The following is a 13499-nucleotide window of genomic DNA, read 5'->3' as shown; positions in this document are numbered from 1 at the left end:
GTCTGCACGTCTTCAGCCCCCCCCCCCCCTTCCTCCATTGTGAGCCTTTGTAAGGAGTGAGTCATTATTCTCTCATTTTCCGCCTGCCTACGGGTCCCATCCTTGCCTGCGATGAATTATAGATGGCGAGCCCGCATTGACTGGTTGATAAAAGTGTAATTAGCTTCTGGAAGTAGTTTTGGGTTTTTGTTTTGTTTAAAAAGATAGTTTCAAACTCGGGGTGTTGTTTGCGATCCATCAGACTGGAAATTCACATCAGATGAAAGGATCTGTTTGTGAAAAAAAATGAGATGGCTCTTTTGTTATCTGTCTGTTATAACATTGTGTTAACAGTCATTTTGTTAGTATTGATTGTCATCTCTCTCTGTGTGTGTCTGCTGCGCTGCTCAGTCATTTTTCCTTCTGGATTTAAATTAAGGATGTTTTGATCAGATTTGTCATGCAAATTCTCACACACACATAAAGGCACACATGCATGCAGTGTTGGTACCTGTGAGGTGTATGTGAGCTGTCACACCTGCGATGCGTGTGTGTGTGTGTGTGTGTGTGTGTGTGTGTGTGTGTGTGTGTGTGTGTGTGTGTGTGTGTGTGTGTGTGTGTGTGTGAGAGAGAGAGGCAATGAAAGAGAAGAAGAGATAATATATTGTAATTGAAGGTGATTCATTGTGTCTGATAGCTGAAAATGGGTTTTCAGATTAGTGAAACATATTGCAGGAGTTTTAATTCTGTTGTAATTAAACAGTGTGTGTGTGTGTGTGTGTGTGTGTGTGTGTGTGTGTGTGTGTGTGTGTGTGTGTGTGTGTGTGTGTGTGTGTAAGTGTGTAAGTGTGTGTGTAAGTGTGTGTGTAAGTGTGTGTGTGTGTAAGTGATCACTGTTGGATCCATAAGCTCCAAGTCTAGGGGGCTCTTGTCAGCCTTCAACAACAGCTAAATGATAACGGTGCCAGTGAAGATCCTTTTATTCCTTTGCACAATAAAAAGCGTAACGATTAATGAGCACCTTTTTAAACACCTTTTTTGTGTGTGCTGGGGGGGGTCAGAAAAAAGAACTCTAATACCCACAATTCAATGGGGCCCTAAAAAAGAGGCGCAGCTGTTTGAAGAGACAAATTGGGCAATTACAATTGATCTAAAAATCCGTTGGCCTAGCTGGTGAGAAAATGATCTTTTATTCTGCAAAAACCTTCAGTCAGTGACATTTAGAAGTTGCAATAGAGTGAGAAGGTGAAGGTAGCAGATTTTAGTAAAGCACAGAGCACCGCTGTGTAAGGTCAGAGGAAATCGGTCCATCCTGGTCTGAGATTGGTTGTCGCCGCCGCTGCACGCGCTGAAATGACTACACGAACTAGAAAAATTACCTCACCGACCTCTGCTCTTCTCCTCCTGTAGTTGGGACGACAGCAGCTCGGTGAGCAGCGGCCTGAGCGACACCCTGGACAACATCAGCACCGATGATCTGAACACGCCCGCCTACTCCGCCGCCAGCTCATCGCGCAAAAGCAAAGGAGCGCAGGTGAGGACACGTGCACTAACCGCTCGGTCACGCCCTGACCTTTCCTCTAGCGCCACCATCGGGTCAAAACGTTTAATTTATTTTCAATACTTTGATTCTAACGGCATTCCCGTCAGCCTTAGCTGTTCTTTCTGTTTAGTGCTAACTAGCAACAGTTTCATGCTAACATGCTAAACTAAGATGGTGAACATGATATGCATTACACATGCTAAACATCTGCATGCTAGCATCGTCATAGTAAGCATGTTGCCGTGCTAACATTCTTCTCAAAGCACCACTGTGTCTACGTTCAGCCTCACAGAGCTGCATGTAGCTATATGTCTTGTTAGCTATACAGCAGCTTGTAGATGGAGTTAATCGAAATCAGTGGTACAGTAATTACCTTCCAAGCCAGAACACATTATGTTGTGTGATTTTTATTTAGTATTCTTCTTTTATACAAGAAGTTCAGTTTACCGGTCACAAGGGGCTTCACCTCTATAAAACAGATTCTGCATTCATATGTTAGTAGTCGTATTGACCAATCACGTTCGAGCAGGCTTTGGTTGAATGCGGGTAAACCGTCCCAGTGGAGAGCAAAATCCCTGGAGTACCTTTTTAACACAAAACATGACGGGGAAAGTTTACAAAGCAGTTGCAGAAAATGAGCTGTAAAAGATTGAAAATAAGTCAAATTTGTGTGCTATAAAAAGATTGAATTGCCAGATCTGACTAAATATCTTCATCAAATGCAGAGCTGCAAGCTTGCTGGTTTAGCATGAAACCCAAGGCCAGGCTGTGTGTGAGCTTTGAAATCACAGATGAGGGAATTAACTGTGAACCGAAGGCCACCGCTCAGCTCTCCTTGCAGGCGTTAGCTGTATTCTGCCAAGTATCTTTGGCCCCTCATGAAATACTCAACAGACCGGGCTCTTAAGAGACTCTGGTGTTGCTAGGGAGACCGGCCATCTGTCAAGGTAGGCTAGTTATCACTGCTGTGTGTGTGGGCGTGTTTGCACGAGTCCCAAAAGAGGAGATTTTGACATGGGTGATTCCAGAGATAGCAACGAGTTCACACACAAACACACACCCCACTGCTCCGTTGGTGCAGGGACTTATATCTCGCTGTGGTGGCTGTATGATCTTACGTACTCTTTTTAGGTACCGCAGTCATTATTTTATGGAATAATCTATATGTGCTTTTATTGACACCCACCCAGTCCCAGAAAGGAAGCAGGTCCAAACATGCAGAGCAGGAGGTGAGCAGCAGCTGGGCTGGAGCCGAGGACCTGAAGAAGGTGGAGGAGGAGCTGGACGCGAGCATGGACCCCGGCAGCGGCTCTTCCCGCTGGAAGCCCTCCTCATCCTCCTCTTCCGCTCAAGCCCAGAGTCAGTACGAGGATGCCAATCAGAAGGCTGCCGCGCTGGCCCAGATGTCCCAGACGGGCTCGTGGAGGCGGGGCATGACGGCCCAGGTGGGCATCACGCCACCCAGGACCAAGGGTACCTCCGCTGGCCACAAAACACCAGGTAGGAGTTGTTTTAATATCTATAATCCACAGGTAAAAATGAAATACAGTAGATGTGCCTTTACTTTTAATATTGATTTTGGGAGAAGATGTTTTGTGATAGAGAGTGGCGTCTTGCAGCATATTTGTTGCCTCTGCACCCCCCAAAAGAAAAAACAGGAAATATTTCACTGATACCTGTGCTTAGAGACTGTACAGCTGCTCTTACATTTCCTGTCCACTCAGCAAGTTTGGCAGCTTTGTTGCCGATAAGTATCGCTTTTCACTGCAGCTGAGCTGTGATAAACAGCCTTCTGGCTGCTGGCCAAAATGTACACTAATTTGGCTTTCCCTGCTCTGTGGCACCACAGGTGATTAAAAAACAAACAAGCGCTGTGCCAAGAATCGGCTGGGGGTGATGTTTTTTTGTATTTGCGCTAATAAGTCTTTATGCAAATTAACAGGCAAAACTGATGACGCTAAGGCCTCGGAGAAGGGCAAGGCGCCTTCCAAGAGTTCATCAGCCATCCAACGCTCACCCTCCGATGCCGGGAAGAGTAGCGGAGATGAAGGTAAGAAACCTCCCTCCGGCATCGGACGCCCACCCACCACTGCGTCTTTTGGATACAAGAAGATCCCCGGTGCCAGCAGTACCCTAATCACCTCCAGCGGGGCAACGCTAGCCAGCGGCTCAGCCACCCTGGGCAAGGCGCCCAAATCCTCAGCTACCCTCGGTAAAGGCACAGGCATCGGCGGTGTGCGCAAGACCAGTTTGGACGGTTCACAGCCCCAGGATGACGGCATCTTGCTCAGCTGCAGCGCCTCCAAAGTGACCCTGCAGTACCGCTCTCTGCCCAGACCGGCCAAATCCTCCAGCGTAGCGGCAGCAGGGCGCGGCGGGCACCGCTCCAGCTCCAGCAGCATAGACTCGAACGTGAGTGGCAAGTCAGCCGGGGGGGCGGTGGCTGCGGCGACACAAGCGGGCACCAAGCGCAGGGACGGAAAAGTGGGCTCCGACCGCTCTGACCGCTCTGACCGCTCCAGTCCCATCACCATCAACCAGACGGACAAGGAGAAAGTGGCGGTGTCAGACCAGGATGCCTCAGCTGGACTATCCACCTCCCCTAAGTCCAGCCCCACCTCCAGTTCAACCGGCCAATCAGGCCTCAGGCAGCCGGGCTCCAAATACCCCGATATCGCTTCCCCTACGTTCCGCAGGTCAGACACACAAAACATGCTCGAGGCTTCCGTTCTGTCTTTGTCCCTCGCCTTGTGTGTTTCTACGTGACTCAAGCATTTCATCACATGCTGTACTTGGTTATTAGCTACCAGGGATGGGTTTTTTTCAGTACAGCAAGCACGCTTTTGGCTGCAATATATGTTCAGGTCTTGCAGTACTTTTGTACTTTGGATTCCGGTGATTCTGATTCTGTCTATTTTATAATTTAAGGCTGTTTTCATTCATTATCATTTCCTGGTGCAGACTGTTCCCCAGACTCCTGTAACAGATAGGGGGCATTTATTGAAGACCTTGTCTGTAGTGGTAAAGTCTTGCTATAAGTACTCTGGCAAATTTAGATATGTTTGGATGCGCAAGATCAATAAAAGACATTTAATAAATCACATTTCTGCACCTCCACAAAAAGATTGATTGAGCGTGTTCACTCGGCTGCACAGCCAATGGTGCCATCGCATTGTCCGCTGGTGTCGGTGATAAGCCATTGCAGATGAAACATATATTTACCCCGCAGATGAAAGGGCGATGGCTTTTCATTCGGGTCAGGCAAATCCAGCTCAGCAGTTCTTGATCAGAACAGACAGGAGACAGGAGTTTCTCGCCTCGCCGATCCCTGACTCATTAGAAGCACGCGTTCTGCAGGCGCGGCCAGACATCCGTCCCTATCCGATCTGTCAGGCCGACCCGTTTCATCTGCATGCCTTCAAGCTTGCTATTTTTTTTCACCTTTATATTTCATGTGATTGCGATGACAGACTGGGACAGGCACAATATGAGTAGCAGGCTGTCTGAGCATATGTGGGAGGCAAGCGGAGTTGAGTAGCCTAACAGATTAGGTTCTTAAAAGTCACAGGGCTGAAATGTGCAAAGCTGTGAAAGCAGATGTGTCGATGTAAGTTACTGAGGATCCGCCGCTGAAATGAGGTGGAGTTTGCCGCAAGAGATAAATGTGTTGAGAAGTGTGCTCAGTATTTTATCCGTAGTTGGAGTTACAAAGATGTAGGGATGTTTGAGTTGCTGTAGTTTTTTGATGCCTGTGACCACTGCAGTAATACAATATCAAATGCAATATACATTAGATAACCTCAATGTAATCCACTCTCTCAAAGTGCCAAAATGAATTCATTTTCCAGTATGGATCTTGCAGAGGCTCATCACTTGTCCTTTGAGCATTTCTGAATGACTGCACCCACCTCTCTACCCCCAGATTGTTTGGCACCAAAGCCAGCAGCAAGGCCAGCTCTCCGGGCACTCCCGACTCTGGCAAGTGCCCCTCAATACTGGGCAGCCCCCACAGCACGCTGGTGAGGCAGGCCAGTCTGGACTCGCCCTCCTCTGGCACGGGGAGCCTGGGCAGCGCTGGTGGCCTGAGCGGCGGAAGCAGCCCGCTGTACGGTAAAACCCCAGACCTGTGCACCGACTCCCCGGCGTCCAGCCCGGCCTCTGGCCTCTCCCTGCCCTCCAACGCTCGGCCCTGGCCGGCCTGTAGCTCGTCAGCTGGCAGCAAGGACACACTGAGCTGCCAAAGCATGACCAGTCTGCACACCAGCTCTGAGTCCATTGATCTCCCGCTGGGCCACCACGGGCCCAAGGTTACACGAACCGGCAGTGTCAAGTCCACCCTGTCTGAGGGGTGAGTAACGGGGAATACGATTGGGCTGAATCGTATTCATTGTTTCATTTGAGAACAGAGACAAAAAGTATATCTCTTTATCCTAAGATATAAACATTAATGCAGAGGAAGCCTCAGCAACATACTTAGAAGAAGAAAAAGAAGAAATTGACCCATCCAACACAAAGCTTGGTTGGAATTAGGTTTTTTTCCAGCATGGTTTTGGTATTATCCTTCTTTCCAGAGTCTTATCCTTTTACTACTCACTGACCCCCTGACATGACAACTGTTCCACAGTTACTCTATTGCTTTGACCAGATACCAATCTTAGTGGTTCTGGGATCATCATTTAACCTATTTAAAACAATCAAGACACTATTAGTTGTGGGTCTGAAGCCATGCTAGAAAAGTCCCACAATAAATTAAGATCATTCCAGATGCTCATTCCCATGAGAAGTCTTTATCAGGGTGTTTCCATTGTTTTGTCCACATACTGTGCATGCAATACATAACACAATGAAGAGTAATCATGGTAGTTTATTTTCCCTTACTAGCTTAGCTGTATGTCTCAAAAATGAAACAATTGATTAATATTTAAACCGGCCTGTTTATATATTTGTTGTTTGTACTGGGATACATTAGTAGTGTCTTTGTTTTCTTCATTGTGTGTGTCTTTGTGTATGTGTCAAAGGTCAAGTTAGTAAAATGTGACCAAAGTCTTTTTCTCATGTATATCAAACAAAAACGTTTTCTGTTCATCTAATTCACTCATCCTTTGTGTTTTAACAGCATGCCTCTTGACAGAAACACGCTTCCCAAAAAGGGACTGAGGTACAACACATCTGCAGCAAGATCCTATTCTCAACTGTTGTTCTTTTAATCACCCACATTAATCATTAGTATACATTGGCATGAAAGTAATCATTCTGATATCAAGTGTACTTTTCACGTTGTTGTATGTGTGTTGTATGTGTGTGTGGCACGGTGTAATGCGTCTTTACCAGTGATTCCCAACCAGAGTTTCCTGTAATGGATAGACAGGTAAAATAGATAGCTTAGAGTCATTTTATGAACCATTAAAATATTTAGGTTAAAGTAATGGATAAACAGTTAAAATATTTAGCTTAAAGTAATGGATAAACGGTTCAAATATTTAGCTTAAAGTTATCTATAATTGAGAAAAAAGGTTGGGAACTACAGGTTAGCAAATGTTTGCAGCATTTACACTGCAGTACTGCACAAATCTGCACAAATCAGACTAGTTGTGGATTTAGAGAATGCCTTACGTAAAACAATGCAGAGAGGAAAATATAATATATACTATTTTCCAACTTGCTTTGGTCACCTTGTGTACCCAGAAATAGTGTTTGACTTGACTGAAGTGTCAACCCAAACCCTAATGAAGTCTAAAACTTTGACCTAAAAAACCCTTCTCATGTGTCAGGATCTGATTTTTTACCACACATCCTGAAGTCCAAATTAGATTATAACTCTCTTTAAGAGGGGTGAAATTTTCTGATGCAGTGTAATTGCTGCCTAAATCCCTCCGTTTGTATGTCTGCTTCTCTGTGTGCATCCTCATCTGATTGCCATCATTTAGAAATGCGGCAAACGCAGCCGCCATGACAGAGCTCTTCCTCAGCTCCCTAATATGGCCCCAAACCTCCTGATAACATTTGCAGTGCTAGCCGAAGGGGTAGAAGTAGAATGGATACTTTGATTTGAGCTGGGACTAAAGAGACTGAGACAGAAATACCATAACCCATTCATCACAGTGGCACAACCTCTGCAGGGAACAACCTCTCTAGCCAATTATACAGCAGTGCTGCAGAGGGGTTGAATGGGGCCTGCTGGTTTCAAACCATTCTTTCATTTCGATGGCATTTGGTGCTGACGCTCTTTTTTGGCCTAAAAGCCTCTGATCTTATACTACACTTTATGCCTGTTGGTTGGGATGTTCAGTATAGACTGCAGTGTTTTCTTCTCAACAGTTTTTTTTTTACGGCCATCTGTTCACATCTTAAACCAGGCAGCATTTTTTTTGCCTGATCTTTAGATTTCCTACAAGAGCAGCTTAGACGAGTAATTGCCCCCTTTAGTCATATCACTAAGTATGTTTAGTCCTGCATATGGGCATTTTGCAAGTATACTCTGTCAAACACTGACCCTTGGATATTTCAGTCTGCTCCCTTTCAACACCAGTGAGCGTTGAACGCTGCTGTACTCTCAGACACCCAATCCCTGCTGGGGGAGGAATGCGAAGCACAGGCGTGGGGTACTGGAGCAGGGTCAGATGTGACAAGCGTAGTAATGGGGGCGTCGGAAGGAAGGCAGCTCTGAAAAGGGATGAGTGCAAAACTCAATTATCATCCTCAGAGGATTAAATATGGCCGATTGTCACGCCGGCGATAAGGGGGCCTTCTGTTGCTGAGCCACTTTGGAGCTGGGGAGAGAAGAGATGAACGGCAGTGTCAGTGTGTTTGGCAGCTTTGGCACACTGCGTGTATAAACGACTGAATGTGTGTAGATGCATGCATGTGAGCATCTGTGTGTGTGGCTGCATGGTTGTTGTTGTTTTTTCACCATCTGCTCACATGCTTCTATTATGTAGCTCTGCACTCATTTCATCATCACAGAAATCCACTGCTTGGACTTTCAAATACGTCTCCATTTGCCTCGTGCTTACCGTGTCTTTGTGGGATTCAGGTACCCTCCGTCCTCCCGGCAGACGTCCCATGAGGAAGGGAAGGAGTGGTTGAGGTCCCATTCAACAGGGGGACTTCAGGACACAGGCAGCCAGTCCCCACTGTCTCCTCCGGGAGCTTCCTGCACGAACACTGGAAAATACCACTACTCCAACCTGCGTAAGTCTACAGGAACAAACTCATTGTAGCACATCTGGAATAGATCTGAGTTACAACATGTGCATAGGCAGTGAATGCCCAGTTTTTGTATTTGCTCCCAATTATTTCCATGTGTTAATATGATGTAATTTCTCACAGCCAAGACTCTGTGAAAGCCTGTAAAACTTGCAACCAGCCATTACTAATGGTCCAGAATGCTTCTTAATTTTATGCCAACTTAAAGCAAGACACAAACAAACTAAATGGTGAAAAATAAATCAGTCAAGTGAGTAATACAATCAAAGAAGATCCTTGTCTCATGCAGTTAGTCTCAGAGCCTGAATTCAAATGGTCCAGATCTGCAGCCCAGACAGACCTTTTTTAGTGACTTGTTGCACATGTGCAGTGTTCACTCTGCATCAGTTATTCTGCAGGGAATATTACTGTTACTCTTTCATAATATATACTACAAATGCATACCTTTTACACCAGTTATTGCACTCTCATTCTTTCTTATGTTATGATAATTCATAAAGATTAGTTTTTGTTGTTGTTATTTTTTCTTTTTTCACAACTTTATACAGTTTTAACTGTCTTTGTAAAGCTCTTAATTAAAAATGTTTCACTGTTCCTTAAAATGTGTGAAAATATTGTATGTGAAGCGGTATATGACAGTAGACAAACTCTATGACACTGAACTGTAAGATTAAAAACACATCATTTTCATGCAGTGCTTAAGAATATCTCATTCATGACACATCTGCAACATTGTTCGATCATATCCAGCTGTATGCATGTTCTCATTTCATGCATGAATAATTGATCACTGATCTTTTTTACACATGCAAAAATGTAACGATGGGAAAATATAATGTTATCAACACAGATCTTGGTGTTTCTCCCCTCCGTGCAGTGAGCCCCACCAACATCAGCCAGTATAACCTGCCACCAGGCAGCACCAGCATGAGCCGCTCCAACAGCATCCCTGCCCAGGACTCCTTTGACCTGTACGGGGAGGGCCATCCACTGGGTGGCAGCGCAACCTCCCTGGAGGACCGCCCACGGGGCATCAGCCGCTCCGGCTCCTTCAGGGACAGCACCGACGAAGGTAGGACACACTCGAACACACTCTTGACCTCCCTACTGAGATGCCATTATAGATCATTTAAGGGACACATTCAGCAAAGCAAAGTCCCATCAGTCACCAAGGACTTAAATACCAGATTTAATGAGCTCTTGGCTGATGGCTCGCTCTGTTCTGATCTTTTTTGTGAGTGATGTAAGAGGCTGTGATTGCATTCATATAGAGGTCAGCTTTTTAACGGGGCTAAATCATGTTTTTTTTTCCACTGCCTCACTCACTTAGTATAACTGAGCACATCATCTGAATGACTTACCATAGCTATCAAGTGCTATTGGGTCAGCTATAATAAATAAATAAGCAATTACAGAACTGCCTCCTAGTCAGATTTAATATAAAAGGTTAGAATATTATATGGTCAGATAGTCATTCTATAATTCCTTTTTCAAATGCTTTTGTCACTCATTACTCTCCGTATGTCCTTACAGTCCATGGCTCTTCATTGTCTCTGGTCTCCAGCACGTCTTCATTGTACTCTGCGGTAAGTAGTCGGCCAACTTTTCTTTCCTAAATGTACAGCTTTCAGAGCTAAAGTCAGGTGCTGTATATGTAAAACTAGTAAAGCATGATGTAAACTAGAAGTAGGCAACCTTAGGTGTCACTAGCTTAACCAATTCCACCCGCATTCCACAAAGACACGCCCTGCTCTGCCTCTGATTGGCTAGTACTCGTTGCCTTCTAAGCAGAAGGTTGAAGGTTGGTAGGGTTAGATGTGGATGTTTTCATAATGATAGCACCGTGCTTGTATAGTGCTCTCATATATATATATATATATATATATATATATATATATATATATATATATATATATATAATTACCTAGTCCTGATTATGGGAGAAGAATGTTTTTTTTTTTCAATGTAGCTATGCACTTTACCTATATTGATGGAATAAAAGTACAAACGCATTGGAGATTTTCATTTTGATGTGGTGTCATTATTAAACTTAATGTTAACCATAATGTTGATATGGTACACTGATTACTGAACATTTTGGGGAAAAAATGGCAATTCATTTCAAATAGACCCCTGATGTAAAAACACCGTCAAAGCTGCTCCAATCACTACTTTTATATTAGCATTTTAACGAGTTTGTAGAGACAAACGCAGAGACAGTTCCACTTACCTCTGTGGAGTTTTAGCGTCTTTCTGCTCATTGGTTTGGTTTTCCAACCTGCAGTTTTATTGTTTTGGCGTAGCACCAAACAGCAAAGTTGGTGACGAGCTTGTGAAAAAGTGGAGCATTTAGCAGCCAAAAAGACAGATATTTCCCTCAAATGGAGACCATAACAAGAAAAGAAAAGTAAATATAGCACTTTTATTCACCAGGTGGCCAGACACACAACTCCAAATTCATTCTAATGTTGGTTAGCTTCTGTGAAATGTGTAAATATGCAACAAGTTTGCTGTAAAACCTTTATATAATGTGTCAGTGTTGTGTTTACAACTTGTTTTTCTGCCCAAATAAGTTAGAGCAGCTGCACTGCCTGTGCTCCATTATTGGTGCACATTTGAAGCCAGATTTTTAATCTCATTTCATTTGAAGTTGGGTTTAATTCTCTTCTACTATGTTTTGGCCATTTCATAACTTCTCTTTGACATTAAAATGCGTCTCATGCCATGTACTCTTTGAAAGATGCTTGATTAAACACACCACGCGGAGCCAATAATCTTTTTCATTTTTCTTCCTTACAGACAGAGGAGAAAGCACACTCAGAGGTAAGGATGAGTAATAATCCATCCGTCTGCATGTCCGCTTCTCCTTAGCACCTTCCTGCTTCACATTAAGACAGTTAAACACTCACACCTTGCTCTGCAGATACGGGCGGGTGTTAAGTCATGAGCACCTCAAAGGTAGCTGTGAGGAAGAACAAAAGAGTTTATCTTATTTAGTGTTGATTATGCCCTTCAGGTGTTTTTCTGCATCTACACGTCTTTACGTTTGTGTTTTTCTGTTGCACTGCGGCTATAATCAGAGAGGGTCTGTCTATGTCAATCAAAGCACAAACAGTGATATTTGCGCGACTAAATTTGGCCTATTGATGAATATTTTGAGCCAGAAATCACATAAATATGTTAAAGGTGATGGTGGATAAATATCAGGTTCTACGATAAAGCAGTTTAACCCTATGTTGCATTGCTTTTTGCGTCACTATATCTTTTGCATTTATTTCATTTCCATCAACCATATAGTGCTACGTAGCTTATATCTTTTACATATTACAAAAAAGTACACTATACATATGTAGTGCATGCCCCGCCCATTTGGCCTTTGTTCAACCATCCTGTTCAGTTTATCACTGATTCTTTTTTGATGTTTTTGTAGATTTATGGTTTGATTTTCTGACTTTTGTTAGAATCCCTGTTCTGTGTCCTGTGTCTTTATTAGAGCTTTTACTTCAAGTTTGGATAAAACAATATTGGCAAATACACTGTGGTGTTGGTTTTAACCCTGCCAGATGGGTGGAGTTTAGCATTTGAGGAGAGCTCATGCGTTACAAACCGTCAATAAAGGACGTCAGTCACAGTGCAGTACCACGATCCTGGTTCTTTTTTCCTTCCTTCACATCAACTTTTGACGTTCTCCACTTTCAGACCCTGAGACGGGTGACCTGCACATGACTCCAATTTATCATCATTTACTTGAGAAGTTTGCTGTCATGTTGGCACAACAGCAACTTGGCTACGCAGCTTTGGCATTGGGGATGAGTAACGGCAATGAAAAGAAATCATAAAAGGGATTTGCTTGGTATTTTTTGGAGTATTCTCAAATGAGGAAAAATCTAAAATCCTTCTAAAATGTCAAAACTGTCAATGTGTTGGAAAGGAGAGGGAAACATGTCTTTTGTCATATGGATTATATCTAAAAAACAGACAAACAGTGATCCAAAATTCTGATATTGACAACAATTTGGAACTTGTGAAAGAAACTAAGACTTCATTGTCATTGTGTCATCCACTTTGGTAAACTGACACATCTGGCACTTATCTTATTTTGTAAGAAACAATATCAGGTATTTGCAAATGTTTTTTGACTTAGGTCAGGAATACTTTCTCCTGCTGCGCTGCTCAAAGTGTTACCATGAGAAAACCAGTGCTGTGGCTTGTGATAACTTCTGTCTCTCCAGCCACGTCAGTACATGCTGTTTGATGGAGGCATGCAACATAGTGTTAATATTTACTCTTCTCTTTTCAATCAAGGGCCAAACAGTCCAAAATTCCACGGTAATCCCCCACACTTTGTGTTCACACTTTACTCCAGTGTCTTTTTTTGCACAGTATTACCATGCTACTGCACAGTTTTTACATCAAAGTTATCAGCACGGGAGTTGCAAAGTTCAGCGTTCTTAGTGTCTTTGTGTTTTTCAGGAGCACTAACTATGCCTCTTTGCTCTCTCTTCCCCCCAAACAGCAAATCAGAAAGCTGCGTCGGGAGCTGGACGCCTCTCAGGAGAAGGTGGCGACCCTGACGTCTCAGCTGTCTGCCAACGTGAGTCTGTTTACTTCAGAAGACGTCGTCAGAACAGCCGGCTCATTTGCATGACAAACTTCTGTCGGAGAGCTTTTTGTGGGGAGCGTTGCCTATCAAAGCTCTGGAAGGAATATAAATCTTTCAGACGCCCACTAATTCTTTATCTCTGTTTTTGAAGCCAGGTGCTTGTATTTA

At 43.9% G+C, this 13499-nt stretch overlaps 1 protein-coding gene across 1 annotated transcript in view; it reads left to right on the top strand.

Annotated features, from left to right (window-relative positions):
- The window catches only part of nav3 (neuron navigator 3), a 235654-nt gene that overhangs the window by 189839 nt on the left and 32316 nt on the right, over positions 1 to 13499 (top strand). The window contains exons 13-23 of the mRNA XM_068717037.1: positions 1390 to 1513; positions 2713 to 3022; positions 3465 to 4218; positions 5445 to 5870; positions 6639 to 6680; positions 8556 to 8713; positions 9606 to 9800; positions 10262 to 10314; positions 11528 to 11551; positions 13034 to 13057; positions 13245 to 13322. Of these exons, the coding sequence (XP_068573138.1) occupies positions 1390 to 1513; positions 2713 to 3022; positions 3465 to 4218; positions 5445 to 5870; positions 6639 to 6680; positions 8556 to 8713; positions 9606 to 9800; positions 10262 to 10314; positions 11528 to 11551; positions 13034 to 13057; positions 13245 to 13322 (2188 nt within the window). The remainder of the gene's footprint in view (positions 1 to 1389; positions 1514 to 2712; positions 3023 to 3464; positions 4219 to 5444; positions 5871 to 6638; positions 6681 to 8555; positions 8714 to 9605; positions 9801 to 10261; positions 10315 to 11527; positions 11552 to 13033; positions 13058 to 13244; positions 13323 to 13499) is intronic.

The sequence above is a fragment of the Cebidichthys violaceus genome, unplaced genomic scaffold, assembly GCF_023349555.1.
Source record: "Cebidichthys violaceus isolate CVI_PGR_0920_01 unplaced genomic scaffold, fCebVio1.0.p SCAF_21, whole genome shotgun sequence".
NCBI lineage: Eukaryota > Metazoa > Chordata > Actinopteri > Perciformes > Stichaeidae > Cebidichthys > Cebidichthys violaceus.
This window is presented reverse-complemented; position numbering and strand designations above follow the sequence as displayed.